Source organism: Malaclemys terrapin, unplaced genomic scaffold (genome assembly GCF_027887155.1).
Source record: "Malaclemys terrapin pileata isolate rMalTer1 unplaced genomic scaffold, rMalTer1.hap1 H_1, whole genome shotgun sequence".
NCBI classification, from domain to species: domain Eukaryota; kingdom Metazoa; phylum Chordata; order Testudines; family Emydidae; genus Malaclemys; species Malaclemys terrapin.
The window spans coordinates 937,941-965,299 of record NW_026530195.1 but is presented as its reverse complement, the minus strand read 5'-3'; the positions used below and the strand labels follow the sequence as shown (position 1 = coordinate 965,299).

The 27,359-nt window shown below is 54.2% G+C and overlaps 1 protein-coding gene and 1 long non-coding RNA gene across 2 annotated transcripts; one reads left to right on the top strand and one right to left on the bottom strand.

Moving 5' to 3' along the window:
* LOC128829653 (SH2B adapter protein 1-like) lies at nucleotides 1-17,114 on the bottom strand. The gene is made up of 9 exons (XM_054015127.1): nucleotides 16,884-17,114; nucleotides 10,403-11,370; nucleotides 7,805-7,906; nucleotides 7,191-7,282; nucleotides 6,827-6,933; nucleotides 3,794-4,000; nucleotides 2,875-3,092; nucleotides 2,597-2,768; nucleotides 1-1,186 (listed from the first exon to the last, which is right to left on the bottom strand). Exons 2-9 carry the CDS (start codon nucleotides 11,270-11,272, stop codon nucleotides 924-926), a joined length of 2,031 nt encoding a protein of 676 aa, XP_053871102.1. The 5' UTR covers nucleotides 11,273-11,370; nucleotides 16,884-17,114; the 3' UTR covers nucleotides 1-923.
* Nucleotides 17,042-27,028, top strand: LOC128829654 (uncharacterized). The gene is made up of 2 exons (XR_008443371.1): nucleotides 17,042-17,297; nucleotides 26,119-27,028. It is a non-coding gene; the product is annotated as an uncharacterized LOC128829654 (long non-coding RNA).
* The last annotated feature ends 331 nt before the right edge of the window (nucleotides 27,029-27,359 follow it).

Sequence of the window (27,359 nt, the reverse complement as noted above, 5' to 3'; positions counted from 1 at the left end):
TACTGCAGTCGAGCTTTTCTTTCCCTCTTTTTCTTTAAAAGGTGAACGAGGTTCGTACAAACACCAAAAAAAATGAACAAAAAACCAACAAACGGACCCTGGCCAACTAAAAACCAGACACAGCAGAGTCACGGGGCTGGGGTGGGGTAGGGTCCAAGGCTGGGTCGGGGGAGGATAGTCTAACTACTCCACAGTAGAAAAATAATTTTCAAAGGGGGCAAGGAGGGTGCGCCGTGGAGGGCGAGGGGCACTGCTGTGCGGGGTGAGACCGGGCAGGGAGGAGAGAACAGATGGGGGCAGCGCACAGGTTGGGGGACATACGAGGGGACAGACATATATAGTATCTTCTCTTTAATTTACTGGGGGGTCCGTAAGGTGCGGCCAGTCGAACGTGGGGTGTCGGGGCCTGGCCCGTAGCCCTAGGCTGGCTCTGGGAGGTGTATAAATATGTTGCTTTGGGGTGGGAGGAGGAGGACAGGGCCAGAAGGGGGCTGAACGCCCTGGGGTCAGAGGTCACACTGGGGGATGCATGAGAATACATTCGGAGACTCGATACATTCAGTGACAGCGTGCGGAGCGGGGGCGAAGGGGGGGGGAGAGGGACAGACCCCCTGGCCTTGAGAAGACCAGTCCCTTACTCCCCGTAGCGCTCTAGAAGCCCTGCCCTGTAGTGTTTCGGTGCCCAGCCCCTCTGCCAATGGGGGGGCAACGTACCTTCATGCCCCAATGGGCTCTGTACCGCTGAGGCCAACCTTGCGGGGAGGGGAGAGGCTCAATGATCACATGTAAGGTGGGAGGTTGGGAAGCTGATTCAAGGGGGCTGGCCCCCTCTCATGGGGCCCGGGTGCATACAGTGGGGCTGGGGTTCCCTTGAGGCAGGGCCCCGGGGGTGCTCAGTGGGGCTGCCCCACCCCCAACGTGGCTCAGACGAAGGAGTACTGGTTGTTGACGGCCCGGGCATGCCCCGTGTCTCCCTCTGGCTCCTCAGCCTGGAGCTGCAGGAGCCTCCCCGTGGCCCCGTCCTCCGGGTCCCCTGTGGTGCCCCCTTCCTCCTCCTCCTCCGGCAGGGAGGGGTTGCCGGGGGCTGGGGCTTCGGGGACGAGCCAAGGGGGCTGCAGGGGCCCCTCCTCCAGAGCTGCGTGCCAGGATGGGGGCTGGGGGGGCCGGCTATGGGAGGTGCTCGGCTCTGTGGAGACAGACAGACAGACAGACGGGGTCAGGTGTTAGCTGATGCCCTTGACACTGAAACCCCAGCCCCCACCCCCCGATCAATAACAGGGTGACAGCCCCCCACTCCCCACATCAGGGACAGGGCCACACAGGAGGCCGTGAGGACCAGCCTGACAGACCTAGGACCCCTCTCCCCTAGCAGCTGCTGCCCCCCAACATCTGTAACAGCCCCCTGCCCGCGGGAGCTCTGGGGAATAGGGGTGAGCAGCGGCAGCTCACAGACACGCCCCCACCCCCCATGGATGGCATGATGGGCCATGGCGCACACAACAGACACTCACTCCCTCGGGGCCAGGCCCCCCGGCGCGGCTCACACTTACAAACAGTCATTCGCGCCGATGGAGACGAGGCCGGGCGAGTCAGGGCTGCGCTGGGTCGGCTCACAGGCGGCGGCTCGGCTGCCCGCCCTGTCCCTGCCTGCAGGGGTGGGGGGCACGAGGGGGGGGAAGACAGAGACGCCCGTCAGATACGGGGACAGATGGATGTGGGGGGGACAGACGGGGACAGCCGCCCGGCCTGGGGGGGACAGACAAAGCACAGACGGATGGACAGTCATAGGACAGGACAACTGCCAAATAGGGCTTGAACGACCCCCTCTCCTAACACAACTGCGCCCTCCCTTCCCCCCCGATGGACCCATGCCCGCCTTCCCCAAGCACCTCCCTCCCTCCCGAACCGTACACACACTGCGCCCACCTCCTTCCCCACCAAGCCGTATGCACGCCACACCCACCTCCATCCCCCACCCCCAGCTGGACCCACACACTCCCCCCCGATCCCCGAGCCAGACGCATGAGCCCACCTCCCTCTGCCCCCCTGGACACATGCACCTACCTCCCTGAGCCAGACACAGGCGATGCCGTCTCCCCCCCGCTGAGCCAGACGCATGCCACGCTCCCCCTCCCTGCTGAGCCAGATACACGCCCACCTCCCTCCACACATACCCCCAGCCCCAGATAGACACAAGCCCTCCCCCACAACCACATGCATGCTTCCTCTTCCAGGCAGCAAGACTCAAACACATTCCCCCAAGCCAGATGGGGAACAACCAGCCTGGGCTTGGAAATGCCCCTCCCCTGACAGCCACTCTCCAGACAGCCGGATGGGAACCCCCACGGCACGGAGACCCAGCCTCGCAGACAGACAGACAGAGAGGGAACAGCCAGCCCCATGGCTCCCCTCCCCCCCAGAGCCCACGGGGGAGCAGGCGGACAGGGAGCCTCCAGCCACGCCTCCTCCAGCCAGTTATGAATGAGCTGTGAGCCTCCAATGGAACTGCAGCTGATGTGCCCTTCCGGGCGCCCGGCACACCCACCCCACAGTGCCCCCACTCCCGGTGCAGCAGGGCCCCCTGCCACGCTCTCACCATGCAGCCGCTGCGAGGCCACCACATAGCTAACCAGGGTGACGTCGCTGGAGCCGCCTGACTCCAGCGGGATGGGGTGCACTCGGAAGTGCTCCAGCATGTCAAAGATGGTCTGGAACCAGAGGTGCTGCACGCGGCACTGCCCATCCTCGTTCAGCGACAGGCGCAGGTGCTGGCGGGGGGAAGGGGAGAAGCAGGTCAGACCATGGCCACAGGCTCCGCGGCCCCAGGGCTCCTGGCCCTTCTCTGGGGATGGGTCCACGGGCTCGGGCACTCACCTTGGCCTTGCCCTGGAAATTGAAGGTCAGCACGTACTCCCCACGCCGGGTCTCGCTCTGTCGCACCAGGAAGACACCATGGCTGCTGGGGCCGCCAGCCAGGACCAGCTGGGCAGCCTTCAGCCGGGACAAGGTGCCGTGGAACCAGGGGTACTCGGAGAGGGGGTGCTCTGGGTCGCCCCCCCCGGGGTCCGGCTCCCCCTGGAACAGGAACGAGCCTGACACGGGAAAGGGGAGTGAAACAGCACACGGGGGGCACGGCTCCCCGCTCAGTCCCCGTCCCCTTCTCCCGACCTGCTTCCCACTCGGCCCCGTCCCTGGCACATTCTCCCGACCTGCTCCCCACTCAGCCCAGTCCCTGGCATGTCCCCCCGACCTGCTCCCCGCTCAGTCCCCGTCCCTTCTCCCTGACCTGCTCCCCGCTCAGCCCTTGTCCCCAGCACATCCCCCCAACCTGCTCCCCATTCGGCCCCCGTCCCCGGCACGTCCCCTTGACCTGCTCCCCACTCAGCACCTGTCCCTTCACCCCAACCTCCTCCTCCTCCTCCTCTCAGCCCCATCCCTGGCACATCCCCCCAACCTACTCCCCACTCGGCCCCCATCCCTGGCACGTTCCCCCAGACCCATTCCCCCCTCCCCTGAACACACGCCCACCAGACCCAGTACACCCCCCCAGCATGCCCCTCCTACAGACCTGGTATCCCCAGCCCCCCAAGCACACCCACCAGCAGAGACCTCTCCCTCATCCCACACCCCCTTCCCAATTACACCTTTGCTTCCCACAAAATCTCTTTTCCACTCTGGGTCCCGCTCCTGACACACACCTCCTGGAAACCCTCCCATCTCTGGCTACATGGTCCCCCTGAACTCCTCATTACTCCTCCCCCAGTATCCCCGCATGGACTCCTCTGCTCTGTACCTGTGGCGTCAGGAGTGTCGGGGAAGGGCGTGTGCAGCAGGCCAGGGGGGTACGGACCCTGCAGCCGCTCAGCTGCCTCATCGATGGGGACCCGGGGGGGCAGCTCAGGAGGCAGCAGCTCCATGGAGTTGAAGTGGGAAGCAGCAATGGAGATGGAGCTGGGGGAGATGGAAGCCGAGGGGCGCTCGGACAGACCCCCATACGCACCTGGGGGGACAGATGCAAATGAAGTTACCAATCCCCACAGAGCTGGGGGCGCTGGGACAGACCCAGTTCAGGGTTGGCTCATGCTGAGGCCATCCCATGCTGTGTGGCTCATGCTCCCTCCTCAGCAGGTCCAGCTGGTCTGGGTTTCTCTGGAAGCACCCAATTCCTGAACGCAGTGTGATCCAGTGGCGGGCAGTTCCACTGGCCCAGGGCAGCACATTCTCTGGATCCACCATTCCCCATGTACCCATCTCAGCTCTCTCTTCTCTCCGTTATTGTCTACCGTGTCTCCTCTCTCTAGTCACTGCCACCCCTGCAGACCCCGCCCCTGAATAAGACACTCTCAGCCCATGGCTGCTTCGAGATCCCCTGGGCCCAGGGGGTAACTCTTTCTGCACCACCTCCCAGCCACAGGGAAGCCCATGCCAGCTTTGGCTGTGCTGGGTCACTGCACCCAGAAGCAGTGGATGGAAGAGAAGTCAGGAGCCAAGTGTGAAAAGGAGGAACCAGGCTGGGGAGAAGGGAGCTGGGGATGGAGAGACAGGCTATGTGTCTAGCGTGGCAGGTGTAGGAGAGAAGATGGCTGAAGGAGCTGGTCTAGAGGAAGGGCTGGGGGGGGGGGACCAGCTATGGGGTGCTAGTACCTGGGGGGGGGGGGGGGGGGAGAGAAGAGTGGGGTTTGGGGACCAGTTATGGAGTTAGGGTGCTGGTATGGCAGGTTGTCACAAAGTGACAATTTTTTGTAACATTTTTATACAGGTTGGTGTGTGTGCACCAGAGTTTCCCTCCTGTGCTGCATTGTTGCTCAGAGGGGAGAACAGGTCTGTGTGCTCTCACCAGGCTAGGACACAGGTGTGGGTGTCGCCTAGTTGTCTGGACCCTTAGATCCCATATCAGTGGAGCTCTTCAGAAGACAATGACAAATCCAATACCTAGCAACCAACAACCCAGAGACATACCGATTTCCCTGCTGTGACACCCTGTACTCCATGGTCACCACTTTTATATGGCTGCGATCTATTTGGTACAAAGTGTGCCTTGTGAGGTATCATTTGAAAACTCAATCTGCTGAACATCACGGCCCCATTGAAATGTGTGTAACAACACTTCATGTCAAATTATGAGGTTTTACTGTATGATTGTTAGTGAAATATGTTGTGATTCTGCATAACCCCATAAGCCAATTTCTCAGAGACAAAGCTATGCCAGCTAGGGGCTAAAAGATCACTGCCTGCTTAATCAGAGATTCACCAGCAGGGGACTTGCAAACAGGAAATTTACAATTCACCTGAGCTGATGTACACCATGGAACCGCCGGCCCTATGACCCAGCAAGGGCTTGTCCAGCACAGAAGGCTTGGGGTGTCAAAGAGGGGGAAACGCCTCTAGCCACCTCTCCTCTCCTCCTACATCAATGAAGACCTGCAGGGTACTGAACTAAGGGGAGTAGTCCCAGGCTGAAAGGAGAGAGAGCCTATGAACTGAGAATTACCGGCAGCATCTGGTGTGGAGAGAATGATGTTTGCTTCAAATCTTATTGAGCTTGGTAAAGTTTAGGAATTAGCTAGTGGTTTTATCTTTTTCTTTTGTAACCAATTCTGACTTTTATGCCTTTTCCCTTATCACTTAACTGGGTCTTTCTCCAGATAATAAACTCTGTTTACTGTTTTCTCTAAACCAGCTGGTTCAATTGAAGTGTTTAAAGAAACCTCGACTTGAGACAACAAAGGCTGGTGCATGAACGTTACCCTTTGTTGGGATGTTCAACTGTCTATGAGCTTGTATTGTCCAGTGGGCTACTGAGCAGTGTAAGACGCACATTACGGGGGGGGCCAGAGCTGGAACAGGGGATATGCGGGTGCCACCCTGTGTCGACTCATGGCTGGCTGGGAGAGCTTCATGTAAACATCTGCGAGTGGCTGTCCATGCTAGGGGCTGCGCGTGAGCAGTGTTCAAGGCACCAGGCTGGAGAGCTAAGGGGACATGGCAGTCCAGTCAAGGGAATGCCACACCCACCTCTTAGCAGGGGTCTGAGCTGCATCTCCCCAGCTTGGGGGCAAAGGACTGGGGGGAGGGGGAAGGGAGGGGAAGTACCCTGACTGCCTCCAGCAGACCACAACCTGGGAGCCTGACAAAGAAGATCAGACAGACGGGGAGAGAGCCTGCCCCAAGGGACTCCCCACAGCCTGGCGGGGCTCTGGGCTGAGCAGAACGGACTGGGCTGTAACCTGCACCCCTCTGCGCTACCCTAAGGGCTCCCTGTGCCGTGGCCAGCTAACACACCCGACTGCACGCCAGCGCTATGGGGCTGTCCCTGCCACGCTGGGCGAGGGGCACCGTCCCAGCAGTGTGGGCATGTCTCTGCCAGGGTCTGGGTTAGCGGGACTCGCTGGGCAGAGCTGGGGGAAGCAGGAGGCTGCAGCCCAGAGGTCCAGTCTAAGCAGGCAGTGAAGCCACATGGCTTATCCAGGAAGAAGAGAGACCCCAGGGGGTCTGGCTCACTGAACAGGTCCTCTAAGAGACTGTTCCAAAGCTGTGGCCATAGCACCGACCGTGCGGCTTTGGGACAGAGCCGGAGGGGGCTGGGAGCATGCCATCCATCTATGGTATGGGAGGAGGCAGGGCTTGGGAAGGGGGCTGGCTAGAGGCCCCTGGTAAATGGGGATGCAGGGCAGGGGGGCCAGCTACGGGGTGCTGGTTTGGGGGGAGAAGAGGCAGGCCTGGGGAGGGTACAGGGTAGAGAGGTTGGGGATTTGGTTACGGGGGAAGATGGCTTAGGGGGTGGTTCGGGGGGCTGGCAGGACCGGGGGTCTCTGCTGACACTCACCCTGGGAGAGCTGCTCGTTGCTCTCGCTGGGCAGCAGGGGTAGCTCCCGGCTTGGCATGCTCTCCGAGTGGTTGAGGCAGGGAAGGTCTGTGCTGTCCGTGTTCTCCCTGCAGGGACACCGGCATGATTCACAGGTGAAGGACACCCCCACCCCGGGGGATGCTGCCTGGCTCCCCCTCCTAGGAACAGGGATCTGGACCCTGCACTGAGCGCAGGCCCGGAGAAGGAACCCAGGGCAATGCAGGGGGTGGAGGAGTTGGTGGCACAGGGGGATCCCAGAGCAAGGCAAAGGGGACCCGGAGCCCTGTTGCCGTGATGGGGAGATGTCAGAGCTGGGGTTGCGGCCGGACGCTGGCTCACTCACCCCGGGCTCATGCAGTCCTGGATGTCGGCCAGCCACGACCTCATCTGCAGCGAATCGACCGTCTCCAGGATGTACTCGAGAGAGTTCTCCATCTGCCAGGTACACCGGGTCAGCACCAGTGCCCCGGGCACCCCCTTCCCAGTCCCTCATGGTGCTCCTCCCTCCACCCCTCCAGCATCCCAATCCCCCAGCCCTATGGCACCCCTCTTCTGCCACTCCAGCCTCAGGTGCTCCCACCCCCCTCCTCCCATCCCCCACCAGCACGGCACCCCCAGGACATCTTCCAGAACCCCTCCTGCACACGCCTGTGGGGCCACCCCCAACCTCCCAGAACCCAATTACACCCCTCCCCCACTGAACATCTCCACAGCCTGGCCCCACAGCTGGGGCTTCCTGCTCAGACCCTCAGCACTGGGGGATGATCCCCTCCTCCCTGCTCCCCCCCCCGGTGGGGGGGTGTGTGTCACAGCCCTCAGATGGTTCCACCTGCTCCACCCCAGCCCCGTGCTTAATCCACGACAGCAGTGGTGCAAGGAAGGGGTGTGGCTGATTCTCCCCCCCCCCCCCCCCGTGAGCAATTCCCCCCACAGCGCCTCCCAGTCCCCCGCACCCACCTTTAAGACAAAGGTGTTTTCCTTGTCAGGCATCTCCAGCGGCGTGGTGGTGCGCACATCTGTCACCGCCGAGCAGAGGATGCTGACCCGGGCCTTGGTGGACTGAGGGCAGGTGAGAGACAGCAAGGTGAGATGGGACCCGCAATCAACCCAGCCCTGGGCCGGGCCATTCATCCCCTCCCCACACAGGGCTGTGTCAGGCCAAGTGTGATGGGACAGGAGTCATTACTGACCTGTTACACTGAGGGTGCAGCCCAGGGAAGGGACTTTGCCAAGACTGCACAGCCAGATCAGGAACCCAGGAGTCCAACCTGACTCTCCTACCCCCGCTCTACCCCGGTGGTTCTCAAACAGGGGTATATGTACCTCTGGGGATACGCAGAGTTCTTCCAGAGGGTACATCAACTCATCTAGACATTTGCCTAGTTTTACAACAGCTACAGAAAAAGCACTAGCGAAGTCAATACAAACTAGGGCTGTCAATTAATTGCAGTTAATTCAAGTGATTAACTCAAAACAAATTAAACAAACAAATTAATTGTGATTAATCACAGTTTTAATTGCACTAAATAAAGAATAATAGAATACCAATTTACATTTATTATAAATACTTTTGGATGTTTTTCTACCTTTTCAAATAAATTGATTTTGATTACAACACAGAACACAAAGCGTACACTGCTCACTTTAAATATTTTATTACAAATATTTGCACTGTAAAAAACCAAAATAAATAGTATTTTTAATTCATCTCATACAAGTACTGTAGTGCAATCTCTTTATCGTGAAAGTGCAACTGATAAATGTAGATTGTGACATAACTGCACTCAAACATAAAATAGTGTAAAACTCCAGAGCAAGTCCACTCAGTCCTACTTCTTGTTCAGTCAATCGCTAAGACAAACAAGTTTGCTTACAGTTACCGGAGATGCTGCCCGCTTCTTATTTACGTCACCAGACAGTGAGAAGAAGGCATTCAGATGGCACTTTTGTAGCTGGCATTGCAAGGTATTTACGTGCCAGATATGCTAAACGTTCATATGCCCCTTCATGAACCATTCCAGAAGACATGCTTCCATGCTGACGACGCTCGTTCAAAAAATAACGCATTAATTAAATTTGTGACTGAGCTCCTTGAGGGAGAATTGTATGTCTCCTGCTCTGTGGTTTTACCTGTGTTTTGCCAGATATTTAATGTTATAGCAGTCTTGGATGATGACCCAGCACGTTGTTTATTTTAAGAACACTTTCACTGCAGATTTGACAAAATGCAGAGAAGGTCCCAATGTGAGATTTCTAAAGACAGCTGCAGCACTTGACACAAGGTTTAAGAGCCTGAAGTGCCTTCCAAAATCTGAGAGGGACGAGGTGTGGTGCTTGCTTTCAGAAGTCTTAAAAGAGCAACACTCCGATTTGGAAACTACAGAACCTGAACCACCCCCCCCAAAATCATCCTTCTGTTGGTGGCATCTGACTCAGATGATGAAAATGAACGTGTGTTGGTCTGCACTGCTTTGGATCATTATCAAGCAAAACCCGTCATCAGCATGGAAGCATGTTCTCTGGAATGGTGGCCGAAGCATGAAGGGGCATACGAATGTTTAGCATACCTAGCATGTAAATACCTTGCAACGCCAGCAACAACAGTGCCATGAGAACACCTGTTCTCACTTTTACGTGACTGTAAATAAGAAGTGGGCAGCAGTATCTCCTGTGAATGTAAATAAACTTGTTTCTCTTAGCGACTGGCTGAACAAGAAGTAGTGAACTTGTAGGCTCTAAAGTTTTACATTGCTTTCATTTTGAGTGCAGTTATGTAAAAAAACCAAACCAAAACCAAAACATTCTACATACATAAGTTGCCCTTTCATGATAAAGAGATTGCACTACAGGACTTGTATGAGCTGAACTGAAAAATACTCTCTCTCTTTTGTTTATCTTTTTACAGTGCAAATATTTCTAATAAAATATAATATAAAGTGAGCACTGTACACTTTGTATTCTCTGTTGTAATTGAAATCAATATATTTGAAAATGTAGAAAAAACATCCAAAAATATTTAAATGGTATTCTATGATTGTTTAGCAGTGCAATTAAAATGGTAATTAATCACGATTAAATTTTAATCTCATGATTACTCGCAATTTTTTTAATCATTTGACAGCCCTAGTACAAACTAAAATTTCATACAGCCAATGATGTGTTGCTCTATGCACTATACATTGAAATGTAAGTACAATATTTATATGAGCCCAGTAGTTTATAAAACTTGGGGTACACAAGACAAATCAGACTCCTGAAAAGGGTACAGTAGTCTGGAAAGGTTAAGATCCACTGCTGTACCCCGCTAAACCCCCACTCTCCTCCCAAAGCCAGGCAAGGTACCCAGAAGCCCCGTCTCCAGAACACCTTTCATTCCACCTCGTCTCTCACAATATGTACAGCTCTAGCAATGCTCCTTAATCCTGAACCGCAGCTCTCTGCCACCCCGGACCTGAGGCTCCCCCGGCCAATCCCTACTAGCAGCCCCCCCATGAGGAATCCCATCAGGTGGGGGGCTGCCCCCCAGGATGGGACACAACTCCCACTGCCTCTCACCTTGGGGGGGATGTAGAACTCCAGCAGGTAGCCCTCGCCCTCTCCCTTGCCTGCCTTCCGCAGCAGCAGCCGGCATTTCTGCCATCGGGCCCGGCTACCACCCCCCCCTCCGCTGTCATCGGCCACGATATAATTGAGTAGCCCCTCCCGGCGCACACTGGACAGTTCCACTTTGGGGGCAGGCGCCTTGCTGAGCCGCAGCCTCTCAAACTTGTGTGTCCAGCGCTCGGTGGGCAAGGAGTCCGCGGCCCCACCCCCTGAGGAGTTGGAATTGGTGTTGGCCCCGCCAGCCTCCTCCTCGGTGGGGGACTCGGCTGAGCTCTTCCACTGCAGGATGCCTCGCATGCTGCCCCGCACACTGCGGCTGACGTTGCGCAGGGAGAAGCGCTTCTTGAGCTTAGGCTTCGTGCTGGCAGTCGCGGCAGAGGCTGAGACGTCCTCAGAGCTACGAGACTGGCTGCTGGACAACCCCGAGGCCAGGCCGGGCTGTGGCTCCACCGGAGAGGCCACCGAGGAGTCGCTGCAGGTCTCGGAGAGGTCACGGGTGGAGGAGGAGGAGGCGCCCCCAGGGCAATGGTGGGCACCAGTGAAGGGAGCGATGTCGCAGCGGGGGGGTGAGTCGCCGGCACAGGCCCGGCTCACCTCGGCCTCGAAGTGCTCCACGAAGTGCTCCGCAAAGCGGCGGGAGAAGGCAGCCTCAGCCCCTGGTGCTGCAAACTGGGGGTTCTCGCTCAGGAAAGCGCGGAAACGCCGTGCGAAGTCCAGGGCGGCTGCCCGGGCATGGGCCTCGCAGAAATCCCGCCAGCCGGGCGAGGGCAGCGGTGCTGCCGCCGCCTCCACCACCCCCGGTGGCGCCACGCTGCCGTTCATGCTGCTGCCACTGTCCAGGAGACAGGGGCCCCGGGAGGGGCTGGGCGCCAGGATCCTGACCACCAGGAGGCTGCTGCTGCTGCTACTGTCGTGCTCACCTGGGAGAGTGGGGGAGACAGAGAGTGAGAAGACAAGCAGGAAATGTAGCGCTGTGGGGTGAGCCCAGAGGCCAGGGGAGCAGAGCACCATAGGGGGACTTTGGGGGTGCACCAGGAAGCGATTGGTAAAGGGGGCACAGCTCCAGAGTGAGAGAAGAAATAGCCCCAGGACACACCACATGGCCGGGAAGCTAAGCAAAGGTGACAGAAGATCCTGTGGGGGTGGAACTCTAGGGTGGGAAGAGGGCACAGCACAGAGACCTCAGGGTGGGGGATGGGAAGGGGCTGGGAGAGCCCCTAGAGATACCCTGGGGAGCATGGTGCTGGGCTGTGGGAGGGCACTGCACCCAGGCCACTGCACCAAGGGGGCATGAACCCCAGGAGGGGAAGATGGGCTGGAGGATTCCCCTGGGAAGAAGGGGCAATGAAGTGCCTAGGGGAGTTGCTGGGGAGACGTCCAGGTGGCAAGAGGGAGAAGGTGGCTCCAGGGTGTAACACTGGAGAGGATTGGGGGAGACAGCACCGTGGGAAGGAAAAAGGCTGAGGGGAACGACCATTCTGTCTCCCCCTTTCCCCTTACGCCCAGGCTTAGCCTCCTTCTCAGTGCCCCTCAGTTGCCCCAAACCTCCTTTCTTCAAGCTCCTGCCCCAGCCAGGCCCCCACCCCCAGTGCCCCTTAGCCCCCCCAAACCTCCTTCCTCTGGGCTCCTGCCCCAGCCAGGCCCCCAGCGCCAGTGTTTTCCCTGGGAATTGAAATTAAGTGGGGGTGTTCAAATTTACAGGGGACTGAGGGCGGATGAGAGGTTAGACTGTGAGGGTGAAGGTGGGCTGTATGGCACCATAGTAAAAACTGAAAAATGTTTCACAACCATTTTATTAGATTTAACTCATGTTTTAAAATCATCATACAAATTAAAGTTGGCTACTCAAGCCTGCTATGAAGCACGACTTCTACATCCTTCTTGGTTTCTTCTTGTAATTTTGCACAACTCTGTTAATGAACTTCTCAAATGTACTGCATTCATTTTTTGGTGGCTTCTCATGTGTCCGGTACTTCCAGTCCTTCAGGATATGCTCATGATTATGCAGAAGGCAACTCCTTTCAGAACACAAAAGTCTATTCAACGAGGAAAAAGAACACTCAACTGTAGCTGTTGAGACTGGGAGTAGCAAGAGATGTATTCCTACTTTTTTCATCCCAGGAAACATAGCACAAAGATCAGGTCGAGCCACGAGTGATGAAAAAGAAAAAGTTGAAGTCAAATCTTTGTCCGTTCATCGTATGATATTCCACTCTGTGTTCAAATTCTTTGCTCTGTCCTGATCACATGGCAGCCCCATTGTTGGTAGTGTCTCACTTCACTTAACAGTCGGTGTTTTATAAGACAGGCATCTGTAAAAGCTACGTGGAGGTTGAGTAGAATCCAGAAGTCGCTGTTGTAGATTTGTAAGAATCAAGTCTGTGTACTTTTTCAGCTGTCTTAACAAACACTTCTTGTCTTCTTCACTTAAGGATTCAATATAAGTGCCTTCATTAGTCAACTTCTTGATTGAAGTCTTTGCTTCTTCCAGTACATTTTCAATGGCTCTCTCTTTGATTGATCCAAGCGTAGCAGCTATTGCTGGACAGAGATCTACTATGCCTGGATGGCATTGTTTAATGACCCAAGTGGTTTCAACAGTAGACTTAAGAGAGAGAGAATGGTGATAGTCTTCTGTAAACTTAGTAGCAAAAGTTGTCCACCAGCCTCACTACTTAGATCTGTCCTATCTCGGTAGATACTTTCCAAAGCCAGTAATAATGGTTGCAGTAATTTTAAGACAACAGCCAAGGATCACTCATGAGAAAGCCAGAGGGTTTTCCCAGGTTGGACTAATTTGAACTTCAGTCACATTGTATCTTATATTTTTTCCAAGACATTCAATCCTTCTGGACTCTTGCTGGGGGGGGAGGGGGAAGAGTATAATGAATACATTAAACTGATGGCTTTTTAAATATCTTTTGAAGATTCTGCACTCATACTAGTGCTAGTTGGAGAAGATGGTCTCTGCATTGTGTATAGGAGAGATTAGGGTTATACTTTTCTTTGAGCAAAGCTTATACTCCACTACGTCTTCCAGAGAAGTTTGCAGCTCCATCAAATGCACAAGCAGCCATCTCTCTGGGGTTCAATTTACAAGCAATTAACTCTTCTAAGACGTGGGTTGTCAGAGATGCAGCAGATGTGTCGTCTATAATCTGAACATCTAGAAATGCAGCTGTTGGCCTGCTACTGACGTGAAAATAATCAAAATGACTTAATAATTGATGCCCATGTGCATCGATTCATTCATCGGCCACATATGCACATTTTCTGAATGCAGTGAGAGTTCTTCACTTTTTCAACTGCTGAACCTTTCACTGCTGCACCACATGCTTCTAACCAGCCAGTTGAGTTTCTTGCAGAAAGATAGCGAACATTTGCTGGTCTTGTTCGGAACCAGTGTCCAACTTCAGGATTAACAACGGAAAACTAATTTAACATTGGACTCCTGTTTGCAGGGTGTGGTATCTCTTGCTTAAATAGAAAGTACGATTGTTGTGACAGCCACATTTGTTCTCAAAACTGTGTTGTGTCTCCAGAATTCTTAAAAGCCTCGTTAAGTTCTTCTAAAATTGGCTTTGATAGTGACTGGCTTACAAGGCTTTCTGCATGTCGACGCAGTCCAGAGGCTTGGCGTTTTGCAGCCTTTTAATGTAGGTTGTCAGCATTGGCTTTGCTGATCAGTTTGGCAAACCAAGCTCCTCCATTTTTAATATATAAACCCACGGTATGCCCACATCTTGAATACTGCATGCAGTTCTGGTCACCCCATGTCAAAAAAAGATATATTGGAACTGGAAAAGGTACAGAGAAGAACTGAAATGATTAGGGGTATGAAATAGATTCCATATGAGGAGAGATTAATAAGACTGGGACTTTTCAGCTTGGAAAAGAGATGACTAAGAATGGATATGATAGAGGTCTATAAAATCTTGACTGGTGTGGAGAAAGTGAACAAGAAAGTGTTATTTAGCCCTTCAAATAACACAAGACCTAGGGGTCACCCAATTACATTAATAAGCAGCAGGTTTAAAACAAACAAACACAAGGAAGTATTTCTTCACACAACGCACAGTCAACCTTTCAAACTCTTTGCCAGAGGATGGTGTGAAGGCCAAAACTATAAGAGGGTTCAAAAAAGAACTACGTAAGTTCCTGGAGGACAAGTCCATCAATGGCTATTAGCCAGGATGGGCAGGAATGCAACATCATGTTCTGAGTGTCCCTAGTCTATGCGCACCAGAAGCTGGGAGTGGATGACATGGGATGGATCACTGGATGATTACTTGTTCAGTTCATTCCCTCTGGGGCACCTGGCATCGGACACTGTCAGAGACAGGATACTGGGCTAGATGGACAATTGGTCTGACCCAGTATGACCGTTCTTACGTAAAATGAATTATAATATAATAATACAAATGTTTAGTACTAAAAATCCCCAAGATAGTGATCTCTCAAGATAGCAACAATGTGAGATAATTACTTTGGCAAATAATGCATTTTAAAAATCTTGACCTACTAGGAAATGTATATTTATATTAGTTTCCCAGTCACAAATCTAGCATTTGGGAGCAAAGTCACTAAAACGTAGTCCAACAAACAAATGTTCCTTTAATGTACTCCTCCCTTCTCCCTCCACTGCACCCCACTCATAGCTGTTGTCCTTGGTCAGTGGAGACACAGAATTCAGAGGTGCTTTCATGTGAGTTCACCTCCCACCCTGCGGGGGGAGGTTGGGGGGGGAGAAGGCACCTTGTTCTTTCCTCCAGACGCTCGCCACTTGCTCCGGCTGCTCGCTCTGGCTGCTGTTTGTCATGCCACCATTCACTCCACTGCCAACGGCCCTACGCCGTCACCTCCCACTGTGAGCTCTGCGAGTTGGTCTCTTGAGGTTCCACCAACTCTCAGTGGGGAACCTCACTGCTAGTGCAGCCTGGACAGGGTCTTCCACAGAAATGCTGTCCTGCAACAAGTCTACGCCCTTAGATTATCAGTGGTCACTTAAAAAACCAAAAGACTATGGAGCCTAATCAGCTCTATCCTTAAACCAGGGAGAGGGGCAGGTCAAATGGCGCCTGTGACTCTTAGGCAGAGTTGACACCACCAAGCAAAACACCTGTCCCCCACCCTTTCTCTACGCTGGGATCTGGCATCCAACCCCCTGCTTACCGAGTGCAGTTCAGCTGACGGTGAGCAATGCTTAATTTGTAATGAAAAAGGTGCTGGGGTTCCAACAATTAAGTGCCAGGGCTCCAGCAAGTTTTTTACATTAATCATTGATGTGGCAAACCCAGAGGCCCTGGGGCTATGAACTGCCAAGTCTAGAGGTGCCAGGGCTGAGAGTAACCCCCTCAATCAGGACAGGGTAAGCGCAGTTCTGTTGCCCTTTACTCCTACAATAACAACATTTAATGACTCCTGCTGTAACCCAACACCAGACAAACTTGATCAGTTGGGCAGCACAGCTCTGTCTGCTGGATACCAAGGCAGAGTGGATGTGTTCATGTAAATACAATCTGGGCCTGAAGCCTTTTTCTCTCCCCAGCTCATCACCAGCTGTCAAAGGGGAGCTCACTCACACCTTGTCTACAAGTCACAATTGTAAATTATTAGGTTGGCCAACGTTGCAGAAACGGATGCGCCGACGCTGTGGTAACAAACTGCAACCAGGTAAGGGAACTGCTCTTTGTCCCCACGTTCCCCACCTGCCAGTCTGGCTCAGGTGACAGGCTGTCACCCTGTGCACGACTGTCACCTGGCTGTCACAGCTGTAACTGGTGTCGGCTGTAACAGGTGTCACTGCTGTCACCCTGCGCAGGGGTGTCAGGCTGTCACTGGTGTCACCCTGCGCAGGGGTGTCAGGCTGTCACTGGTGTTACCCTGCACGTGAGTGTCAGGCTGTAGCTGGTGTCACCCTGTGCAGGGGTGTCAGGCTGTCACTGGTGTCACCCTGCGCAGGGGTGTCAGGCTGTAGCTGGTGTCACCCTGCGCAGGGGTGTCAGGCTGTCGCTGGTGTCACCCTGCGCAGGGGTGTCAGGCTGTCACTGGTGTCACCCTGCGCAGGGGTGTCAGGCTGTAGCTGGTGTCACCCTGCGCAGGGGTGTCAGGCTGTCACTGGTGTCACCCTGCGCAGGGGTGTCAGGCTGTCACTGGTGTTACCCTGCACGTGAGTGTCAGGCTGTCGCTGGTGTCACCCTGTGCAGGGGTCTCAGGCTGTCGCTGGTGTCACCCTGCAAGCGGCTGTTCCCAGTTCATCCCACAGCTGCAGGCAGTGACGGAACTGGCCGCGCGGCGGGGAAGCAGCTGAGCGGGGGGGGGGGAGGGAAGGGGGGGGTCGGGTCCCTGCCCAGCTCCAGCCGCACCAGGCCGGGGTCGGGGCCCAACGGGAGCCCAGGCGGGGTCGCGGGGGCCGGACCGGGCCGAGTCTCACCATCCCGCCAGGCGGCTCCGGCTCCTCCCGAGTCTCGGCAGCGGCAGCTTCCGAGTCTGTCTCCGTTACAGCGAAGAGGGGACAGGGCCCTGTTTTCGTCACTTCCGCTTCCGGGTGTTCCGTCCCTACGTCGCAGGTCTAGGCTTCCGCTTCCGGGAAGTAACCGGAAACCCCATCCCACAGAGAGCGGGACTAGAGCGGCTGCGCAACAACAGCACCATAGAGCGGAGGCGGTTACGGGCTAGAGCGATTCGTGCAGCCGGCATAAAACCATAGACGAGTTAGACTGAGACTAGAGCGGCGATACCGCAGCGGGGCTAGAGCGACTCCTGCGGGCAGAGTTACCATAGAGAGGAGACTCGTTCGCTAGAGCGACAGCTGCGGGTGGCAAATACCATCGCTCAGAGGCGCCGGGTGAGTCTGGCGCTGGAACGAGTCCTGGCACCGCACAGACCAACAGCCGGGCCGGGGCCGGGGCCGGGCCGAGTCTCACCGCACAGACCAACAGCCGGGCCGGGGCCGGGCCGAGTCTCACCGCACAGACCAACAGCCGGGCCGGGGCCGGGCCGAGTCTCACCGCACAGACCAACAGCCGGGCCGGGCCGGGCCGGGCCGAGTCTCACCGCACAGACCAACAGCCGGGCCGGGGCCGGAGCGTTCGCGGGTGAAGTCCCACTTCGCCAGGCGCGCATGCGCCCACGCAAGCTCCGGCTCCAACACCCGGTTCCTCTATCAGCGGCCACAGGCCTCGGTGTTGCTTTTTACAGATCATAGAGTGGTCGAGGGGCTACGCCAGAGCGCCTCCTATGGGCGATCCGCACCATAGAGATGAGGGGCTGGAGGGACGAGAACTGCCTAGAGCGCCACACTTCTACCATAGAGGCAGGGAAGTCAGGCTAGAAGGAATCTCACGAACAGCAAACACCATAGAGCGAACGAGCTAGAGCGGCCGCTCCCCATAAACCTCAAGTGGTGGCGGACAGCGGGAATGGAACGGCGCCTGCCATAGAGCCCAGCCCACGCGGGGACAGAGCGCCGCGCGCTGCTCGCGCGTCCCCTGCAGGAGCGACTGCCCGCCGGGCCATGGGGGGGGCAGGGAACGGGCCTCGTCCTAGCCCCGCCCCCTTCCCGCCTCTGCCCCTCCCTCCCCGCCCCCACCCCGCTGCCTCCCCCGTGCAGCTCCCACGCCCCAAACCCGCCAGGAGGCTGGTGGCACCTTAAAGACAAGCTGATGTATTTGGGCATCCGCTTTCGTGGGTATCTGAAGAAGTGGGTTTTACCCACGAAAGCGGATGCCCAAATACATCGGTTGGGCTTTAAGGTGCCACCGGACCCCTTGTTTTTGTGGATACAGACTAACGCGGCTAACCCCTGATACTTCAAACCCCAAAGGCCCCCCTGCCCCCATTACAGCTGATGCACCAGCCTGGGGCAGTAGAGCTGAGGCGCCAATCAGATTAATAAGGGCCAGGGGAGTTTGCAGCGCAGAGCGATGGGCTCAGGCTCTCTGCAGACTCAGGGCAGTGGTGCTGTTAGTCACACTTGTGGCAGCTCCTCCATCTCCAAGAGATGGACTCAGGTAGCATTGGTTACCCTCAGCATTGGTTGTTTTTGGAAGGTTATCGCTACAGCCATGAGGTTTAGCCACTTACTCTTTAACTGTAAGCTGAGGGTCAGGAGAATCTGAATACACCTGTGGGCCCCACACAAATGCCTCCTGGGGCCTGCATGTTTGTCGCACACCTGTTGTCATTTTCAGCTGGGGAGGTGTGGTCAGTTGTCTTGCAGGTCCATGTTGCTAAAGCTTTGGATTGAGTTGGTTTTGGGGTGGCTGTCTTGATTTAGGCGGCACTGGAAACGGAGTGTCCCTGATTTGTGCCTTAATTGTAGCAGGAGCCATCCAGGCTTGATTTAAATACTTCAAGGGATGAAGAATCCAGCCCATCCTTAAGTGAGTTGTTCCAATGATTAATTATCATCACCATTAAAAACTTGTGCCTTACTTCCAGTATGAATGTGTCCCGCTCCAGCATCTAGGTGCTGAATTAAAGAGCCCTCTGCTATGAGAAACTGCCTCCCGATGTAGGCCCAACATGTCAGTAACAGCAGTGTGCAGGACGTCAGATTAGATGATCACAGTAGTCCCTTCTGACCTTAAATAGGGTTACCATACGTCCAGTTTTTCCCGGACATGTCCGGCTTTTCGGCAATCAAACCCCCGTTCGGGGGGAATTGCCAAAAAGCCGAACATGTCCGGGAAAAATACCGGCCGGGCACTTCCTCTCCCGCGGCTGCTCTGCTCCTCCCCGACTCAGACTTCGGCTCTGTTTAAGAGCCAAGCTGCCCGAGCCAGCGCTACCGGCTTTGGGCAGCCTCCGGACCCCGAGCCGCCGGCCAGGCACTTCCCTTCCGGGGCTCCGGCTGCTCTGCTCCGGCGGTGCAGGGTCTGGAGGCAAGGGGGCTGCCTGAAGCCGGAGTGCTCGGGCAGCTTGGCTCTTAAACAGAGCCGAAGTCTGAGTCAGGGGAGGAGCAGAGCAGCTGAAGCCCGGGAAGGGAAGTGCCCGGCCAGGGGCGCAGGGTCCGGAGGCAAGGGGGCTGCCCGAAGCCCGAGCGCTACCGGCTTCACGGTTTGCTGGGCAGCCTCCAGACCCTGTGTCCCCAGCTGGGCGCTTCCCCTCCCGGGCTCCAGCTGTGCTGGGGAAGTGCTGGCCGGGGGCGCAGGGTCTGGAGGCTGCCCGGCAAACTGTGAAGCCGGTAGCGCTTGGGCAGCCCTTTTCGCGTGGCTGGGAGGGAGGAGGGGGAGTTAGGGCGGGGACTTTGGGGAAGGGGCGGAGTTGGGGCGGGGCTGGGGGTGGGAAAGGGGTGGGGCCAGGGCCCATGGAGTGTCCTTTTTTTTTTTTTTTTTTTTTTTTAAATATGGTAACCCTACCTTAAAGGCTGAGTCTATGTCACCTCTTAACCTTCTCTTCTATAAGCTAAATAATTTGTGCTTTTTCAGTGTCTCTCTGTGAGGCAGGTTTTCCAGACCATGCGTTGATCTTGTGAATTTTCTGAACCCTTTCCAATTTATCAACATCCTTTTTGAAGTCTGGACACCCGAACTAGACACAGTATTCAGTAATGATCTCACTGATGCTGTAACTCCCCTTCCCAGCTCCTACTTGATACTTCCCTGTTTATATATCCATGATCATGTTTGCCCTGTTGGCCACCGCATCAACTGGAAGATCCTGTTTGGTTCAGTGTACAGTAGGGTGGGCTGGATAAACCCAGAAAAACCTGCTGTGATGATCTAGTCTGACCTCCTGTATAACACGGGCCATAGGACTTCTCTTGAGTTAATTCCTGTTTGAACTGGAATAGATCTTTTAGCAAAACATCCAATCTTGATTTAGAAATCGCTGTCACAGCCCTGCTAAATTGTTCCCTGGTAAAAACTTGCATCTTATTTCCAATCTGAATTTGTCTAATTTCAGTTTCCAGACACTGCATCATGTTACATCTCTGGGCTGGTCTACACTGTGGGGGGGGGGGGATCGATCCAAGATACGCAACTTCAGCTACATGCATAGCGTAGCTGAAGTCCAAGTATCTTGGATCGAATTACCTGGGGTCCACACGGTGCGGGATCGACGGCCGCGGCTCCCCCATCGACTGCGCTACTGCCGCTCACTCTGGTGGAGTTCCGGAGTCGACGGTGAGCGCATTCGGGGATCGATATATCGCGTCTTAACGAGATGTGATATATCGATCCCGGATCAATCAATTGCTACCCGCCAATACAGCTGGTAGTGAAGACGTACCATACGTCTGCTAGATTGAAGAGCCTTCTACAGGCGAGTCTCATCTTATGTGGGGGTTCTGTTCCGCAGTTAGCGCGTAAAGCGAAAACCGCATATAGTCAAAATTACATTGAGTTGACTGGCGGGTGGAATCGCCCGCACTACAGGTACAGTATTCAAATTGTTATATTTCTCTTTTTTTCTTTTTGTTTTTGCCGACCGCGTAAAGCTGAAATCGCGCATGTTAAATGCGCGTAAGATTCAACAGACCTGTACTATCAAATCTCTGTTCCCTATGTAGGTACTTATAGATCAGGGGTGGGCAAACTTTTTGGCCAGAGGGCCACATCTGGGTGGGAAATTGCATGCAGGGCTGGGGCAGGGGGTTGGGGTGCGGGGTATGGGAGGGGGTGTGGTGAGCAGGAAGGAGCTCAGGGCAGGGGGTTGGGGTGCAGGAGGGGTGCGAGGTGCAGCAGGGAGCTCAAGGCAGAGAGTTGCGGTGCAGGAGGGATGCGGCAGGGGGCTCAGGGCAGGGAGTTGGGGTGCAGCAGGGGGCTCAGGGCAGGGAGTTGGGGTGCAGGGTGCGGCAGGCAGTTGGGGTGCAGGAAGGTGCTCAGGGCAAAGAGTTCGGGTGCAGGAGGGATGCGAGGTGCAGCAAGGGGCTCAGGGCAGGGAGTTGGGGTGCAGGAGGGGTGTGGGGTGCGGCAGGGATTTGGGGTGCTGGAGGGGTGTGGCAGGGGGCTCAGGGCAGGGGGTTGGGGTGCGGGATGGGGCTCAGGGCAAGGTGTTGGAGTGCAGGAGGAGTGTGGGGTGCAACAGGGGGCTCAGGGTTGGGGTGTGGCAGGGAGTTGGGTGCGGGAAGGGGCTCAGGGCAAGGAGTTGGGGTGCAGGAGGGGTGTGGGGTGCGACGGGGCTCAGGGTTGGGGTGTGGCAGGGAGTTGGGTGCGGGAAGGGGCTCAGGGCAAGGAGTTGGGGTGCAGGAGGAGTGTGGGGTGCGACGGGGCTCAGGGTTGGGGTGTGGCAGGGAGTTGGGTGCGGGAAGGGGCTCAGGGCAAGGAGTTGGGGTGCAGGAGGGGTGTGGGGTGCAGGAAGGTGCTCAGGGCAGGGAGTTGGGTTGCAGGAGGGGTGTGGGGTGCGACGGGGCTCAGGGTTAGGGTGCGGCAGGGAGTTGGGGTGCAGGAAGGGGCTCGGGGCAGGGAGTTGGGGTGCAGGAGGGGTGTGGGGTGCGACAGGAGGCTCAGGGCAGGGGGTTGGGGTGCCGGAAAGGTGCGGGATGCAGTGGGAGCTCAGGGTTGGTGTGCAGCAGGGAGTTGGGTGCGGGAAGGGGCTCAGGGCAAGGAGTTGGGGTGCAGGAGGGGTGCGAGGTGCAGGAAGGTGCTCAGGGCAGGGAGTTGGGTTGCAGGGTGTGGCAGGGAGTTGGGGTGCGGGATGTGGCGGGGGCTCAGGGTTGGGGTGCGGCAGGGAGTTGGGGTGCAGGAAGGGGCTCGGGGCAGGGAGTTGGGGTACAGGAGGGATGTGGGGTGCGACAGGGGGCTCAGGGCAGGGGGTTGGGGTGCCGGAAAGGTGCGGGATGCAGCGGGAGCTCAGGGTTGGTGTGCAGCAGGGAGTTGGGTTGTGGGAAGGGGCTCAGGGCAGGGAGTTGGGGGGCAGGGTGCAGGAGGGGTTCGGCTAAAGCATTTTCCAGAAAGGTCTCCAGCCTGGATCTGGAGACATCAAGAGATGCAGAATCCACCCCTTCCTTTGGGAGTTTGTTCCAGTGAGTAAGGCACACATTTATACCTGTGAGGGTGATTATTTCTCATTGGAATTCAACTGGCTTCCGCTTCCAGCCAGTGGTTCTTGTTCTGCCTGTCTCTGCTAGAGTAAAGAGTCCTTTAGTACCTGGTATTTTGTCCCCTGAAGGTCCTGCTGCACCATAATCCTGTCATCTCTCAATCTGATTTTGGATAAGTGGAACAGACTGAGTTCATTAAGGCTCTCCCTCAAAGGCCTCAAATAATTTTTGTGGTTTTATTCTGCATCCTCCCCAATTTTTCAACATCCTTTTAAAATCTGGACACCAGCCCTGGATGCAGTATCCAGTATACAGGTAACCCCGCCCATCCTTTTCCTTACACGCTACTCCCGTTTATACATCCAAGACTGCCTCAGACCCTTTTGTCCCAGCCTTGTGCTGGCAGTTCATGTTGAGGGCTGAGGGTATGTCCCCCTCTCACTTCCCGGTGCCACACAAAGCACAATTAACCAAAAGACAGCCCTGAGTTCTGCAGGCTTGAAAAAGAGATTCAATATTTGTTCGGAAAATGAGGACATCCTGAGCGACATGAAGGAGAGTTAAAAACACATCCCAGGCTTCCTCACAGCGGATCAGTTTGTGCTGCAAGCCAGCGGGACTCAAATGCTGTTTTAAGAAGAAGCGGGGAGTGATGGGGTCAGGCCCAGGGGCAGTGGTGTGTGTGATTATAATAGCCGCATGGGGGTGGGTGATGGTAATTAATCAAAATAATTGTTCATGCTAATAATAAGTCTGTGGCGGGAATATCAAGGATTGGGATCTACGTAACACCCCACGATTGGCACATGATGATGAAATACTGCATATTCCAACAGTAATTCCAGAAGATGTTAAACTCTTAGACATTTTAAAATCAGCATGTCTAGAGAACTTGCAACCAAGAGTTTTAAAAGAGCTATCCAAGGAGTTAGTTGGGCCATTAATATTGATTTTTCAACTAATAATGTGCCAATATTTATAAAGGGTAAATGCCATGACCAAGTTACACCTCTACCCTGATATAACGTGACCCGATATAACACTAATTCGGATATAACGCGATAAAGCAGCTCTCCGGGGGGGGCGGGGCTGCGCACTCCGGCGGATCAAAGCAAGTTCAATATAACACGGTTTCACCTATAACGCAGTAAGATTTTTTTGGCTCCCGAAGACAGCTTTCTATCGGGGTAGAGGTGTAGTTATAGGCCTGTCAGCCTGACGATGCAAGGCAAAATAATGGAGCAGCTGATAAAGGCCTCTATTATGAATAAAGAATTAAAGGAGGTAACATAATTAATGGCAATCAACATGGGTTTATGGAAAACAAATCCTGTCAAACTAATTTATTGCTTTCTTTCATGAGATTACAAGTTTGATATAAGTCACTGTTGATTTAATATACTTAAACCTCTGTAAGGTATTTGACTAGGTATTGCAGGACATTTTGATTAAGAAACTAGAACAATACAAAATCAACATGGCACACATGAAATGGATTAAAAGTTTGCTTACTGATAGGCCTCAAAATATAATTGTATAGGGGGAAGGTCTGTTTCCAGTGGCCCCTGCAGGGATCAGTTCCTGGCCCTGCACTATAACATTTTTATCAATGACCTCGAAGAGAACATAAAAGCACCAGTGCAGCTGACGAGGACAGGTCACCTGATGCAGAGCTATCTGGATTGCTTGATCAGCTGAGCACAAGCAAACAATATGCATTTTAATATGGCCAAATATAAAGTCAGACATCTGGGAACAAATAATATAGGCTGTGGTTACAGGATAGGGGACTCTATCCTGAGAAGCAATGACCCTGAAAAGATTTGGGTGTCATGATGGACAATCATTCAGACATGAACTCCCAGTGCAATGCTGTGACTAAAAGGGTTAATGTGATCCCTGAATGTATAAATGGGAATATCGAGTCGGAGTAGACTAGTTATATTACCTTTGTATTTGGTACTGATGCAACTACTGCTCGAATCTTGTGTCCAGTCCTGGTGCCAACAATTCAGAAAGGATGTTGATAAATTAGCAAAGGTTCAGAGAAGAGCCACAAGAATGATAAAAGGATTAGAAAACACACCGTATAGTACGGACTCCAGGAACTAAATCTAGTGAGCTTAACAAAGAGGGTGACTTGAACACAGTCTATAAGTACCTACGTGGGGAATAGAAATTTAATAACAGAGAGCTCTTCAGTTTAGCAGAGAAGAGGCAATGACATGAAACTGCAGTTAGGCCTTGTCTATACTGCAGAGTTTTTTTGTTTTTTGCCAAAAGGCAGCTTTTGGTGATGAAACAATACTGCAAGGCCACTTTCGGTGACAAAACTCTTCAGTTTTGGTGACAAAATAAAACCACCTAAACGAGAGTCATAGGGCCTTTTAACAAAAGTATTGTCACCAAAGTGCCAGTGTAGACACCACGCTTGATTTTTATCACCTGGCCTCCAGAAAGTGTCCCACAATGCCCATCCTGACCGCTCTGATCAGCAGTTCCAATTCCACTACCCTGCATCCAGGTAAGCAACTGTCCGCCCCTCCTCCTTTAAAGGCCTGGGAAATTTTGAAATTCCACTTCCTGTTTGCTTGGTGTGGAAAGCTCACATCACATCATATCTTCCCAGCTGACCATGGCGGTTCCATGCGGCAAACGCTCTCCCGTTTGGACCAATGTGGATCTGCTGAGCAGGGCCAGCTCCAGGGTTTTGGCTGCCCCAAGTAGCCAAACAAAAAAAAAAAAAGCCGCAATTGCAATCTGCGGCGGCAATTCAGCAGGAGGTTCTTCGCTCCGAGCAGGAGTGAGGAACCATCCGCCGAATTGCCGCCGAACAGCTGGATGTGCCGCCCCTCTTGAAGTGGCCACCCCAAGCACCTGCTTGGTAAGCTAGTGCCTGGAGCTGGCCCTGCTGCTGAGTATTTGGGGAGAGGAGGCTGTGCAGTCACAGCTGCACTCCAGCCATAGGACTTTTGATACCTACAGGCAGATTTCTCAAAGCTTGGTGCGTCCAGTCAGGAGCTGTTCTCCACTCCAAAGATATCTAGCCAGTCTTGGCCGTCACACTGCAGCGAGCAAGAAGCAGGAGCAGAGACCCCCTGATAAGTGGTTTTGCTTTGTGAAGGGCTGAGGTGGGTTGAGGGCATAGAAATGGCTATGTTTCTATGTGCTAGACATTTCCCTGTGCAGCTAAGCAGTACCATGGAGATACTTGGCAATCCTCTGTTGAAGGTTTCTTGGCAGAGCTGCTTTGTTCCTTCCCCCATTAAAGGAAACTTTCCCATGCCGTTCTGCAATCACTTGTGCAGGGACAAAGGGGCACCCAGGTGAGCAGCATAGGGATCGGGGCGGAAGCCACAAGCGTGTAGTAGATGCACCCCCGCTTCCCTGCTTACCCTCAGGAGTGAGATAGCTGGTATGAGCCCCCCCCCATGGAAAAGGTTGGAAAATTTAGAATATTGTCCCTAGTCAATTGTACCACAACCGTTTCATACTGATTTTCTCCCCACATACAATGCCCCCTGCCCCAGGGTACACTCACCACGTTTGGGCTGTTGGCTGGCATTTGGTCAGTGAGAAAGTGATTGGTATGTTACTAGAGGTGTATTTTACTGTACTGTTTCAATGCTGTGCGCATATTTAATCATGCTTCTGTGTATTGTTCCTTGTGCTTCTGCAGATGTGGCCTTCAGAGGCATCCCCTACACACTGGCAGAGCACCTCCACCAGATAAGAAAGCATCCAAGATGGAGCAAGGAAGATATGTTCCAGGAGATGCTGCAATAATCAGATGCAGAAAAGAGGGAACGCAGGCAGTGAAGGGAAATGGAAAGGCTGGACAGAAAAGAAAATGAGGCTTTCATTAGGGATGCAATGGAGAGGATGATTAAAGTTATGGAGAAGCAAACTGAGATGCTTCGGTCCCTCATAATACTCCAGACTGAGCAGATGGGTGCCTGCCCTTCCCTTCAGCACATTCAGAACTCTTTCCTATGCCCTCCCCAAACTCCACCCGCAAATTCCTTTCCACAGTCTGGGACTTCTCGTTTTCCTGTTCACTCCATCCCCACGGACACCTTTTCAAATGATAGCTGGACTCAGGGCCGGCTTTAGGAAGTGTGGGGCCCGATTCGAACAGTTTCGACGGGGCCCCGACAGGGATGACTTGACAAAAAAAACAAAAACAAAAACACATAAAAAAACCACGTGGGGCTTGTACTCACCCGGCCGTGTTTCTAGTCTTTAGCGGCGGGTCCTTCACTCACTCCGGGTCTTCGGCGGCACTGAAGGACCCGCCGCCAAAGACCTGGAGCGCCTCCAGGTGAGTAAAAATTAAAAAGGTGCCTCTAGCCAGGGAAGGGATTCTCTGCCACTTGCCCCCCAATCTGGGCAGCCCTGCCACTGGACGCGGGGCCCTCTTAGGCGCGGGGCCCGATTCGGGGGAATTGGTGGAATTGGCCTAAAGCCGGCCCTGGCTGGACTAACACACAACTCTGAAAGTCAGCCCTCCCCGGTACCTCTTCCCCCTCCCCAAAGCGTGTGTGTGTGCTGGTGTAGTTTTTTGTGCAATAAAAGCAAAATTTTTTGAATGATAAGCACTTTTTATTTGTTTCCTGGAAATTGTGACAGGAGATGGCAGCAACAAGTAAACAAGCAGTTTAATCATTTGCTTACATTGAGTCCTAGGCCACAAAAATCACAAGTACTTCCTTGCAAAACTTGAAGGTGGAGAGCTGAACTGAGGGGTAGCTCCCCACAATGCATTGCTTTGTTGATGCTACTGCCCCCAGTGTGGATGCACTCTGCTGTCAGAGGAAGACAACACGAAACAACAATTTTCTTTTAGCGCTTTTTGATCATTGACAAAACTTTCGGTGAAAAAAAACTCTGCCAGCGTAACCATGGCCTTAGATTGGCTAG

What these genes read in the sequence shown, in the direction of transcription:
- LOC128829653 (XM_054015127.1), bottom strand. Translation starts at nt 11,272, where the DNA reads ATGAACGGCAGCGTGGCGCCACCGGGGGTGGTGGAGGCGGCGGCAGCA. An exon ending in CAGGACTGCATGAGCCCGGG is followed by an intron (nt 6,934 to 7,190) that starts GTGAGTGAGCCA and finishes GTGTCCCTGCAG; the next exon opens with GGAGAACACGGACAGCACAG. An exon ending in GGCCTCGCAGCGGCTGCATG is followed by an intron (nt 1,187 to 2,596) that starts GTGAGAGCGTGG and finishes CTGTCTCCACAG; the next exon opens with AGCCGAGCACCTCCCATAGC.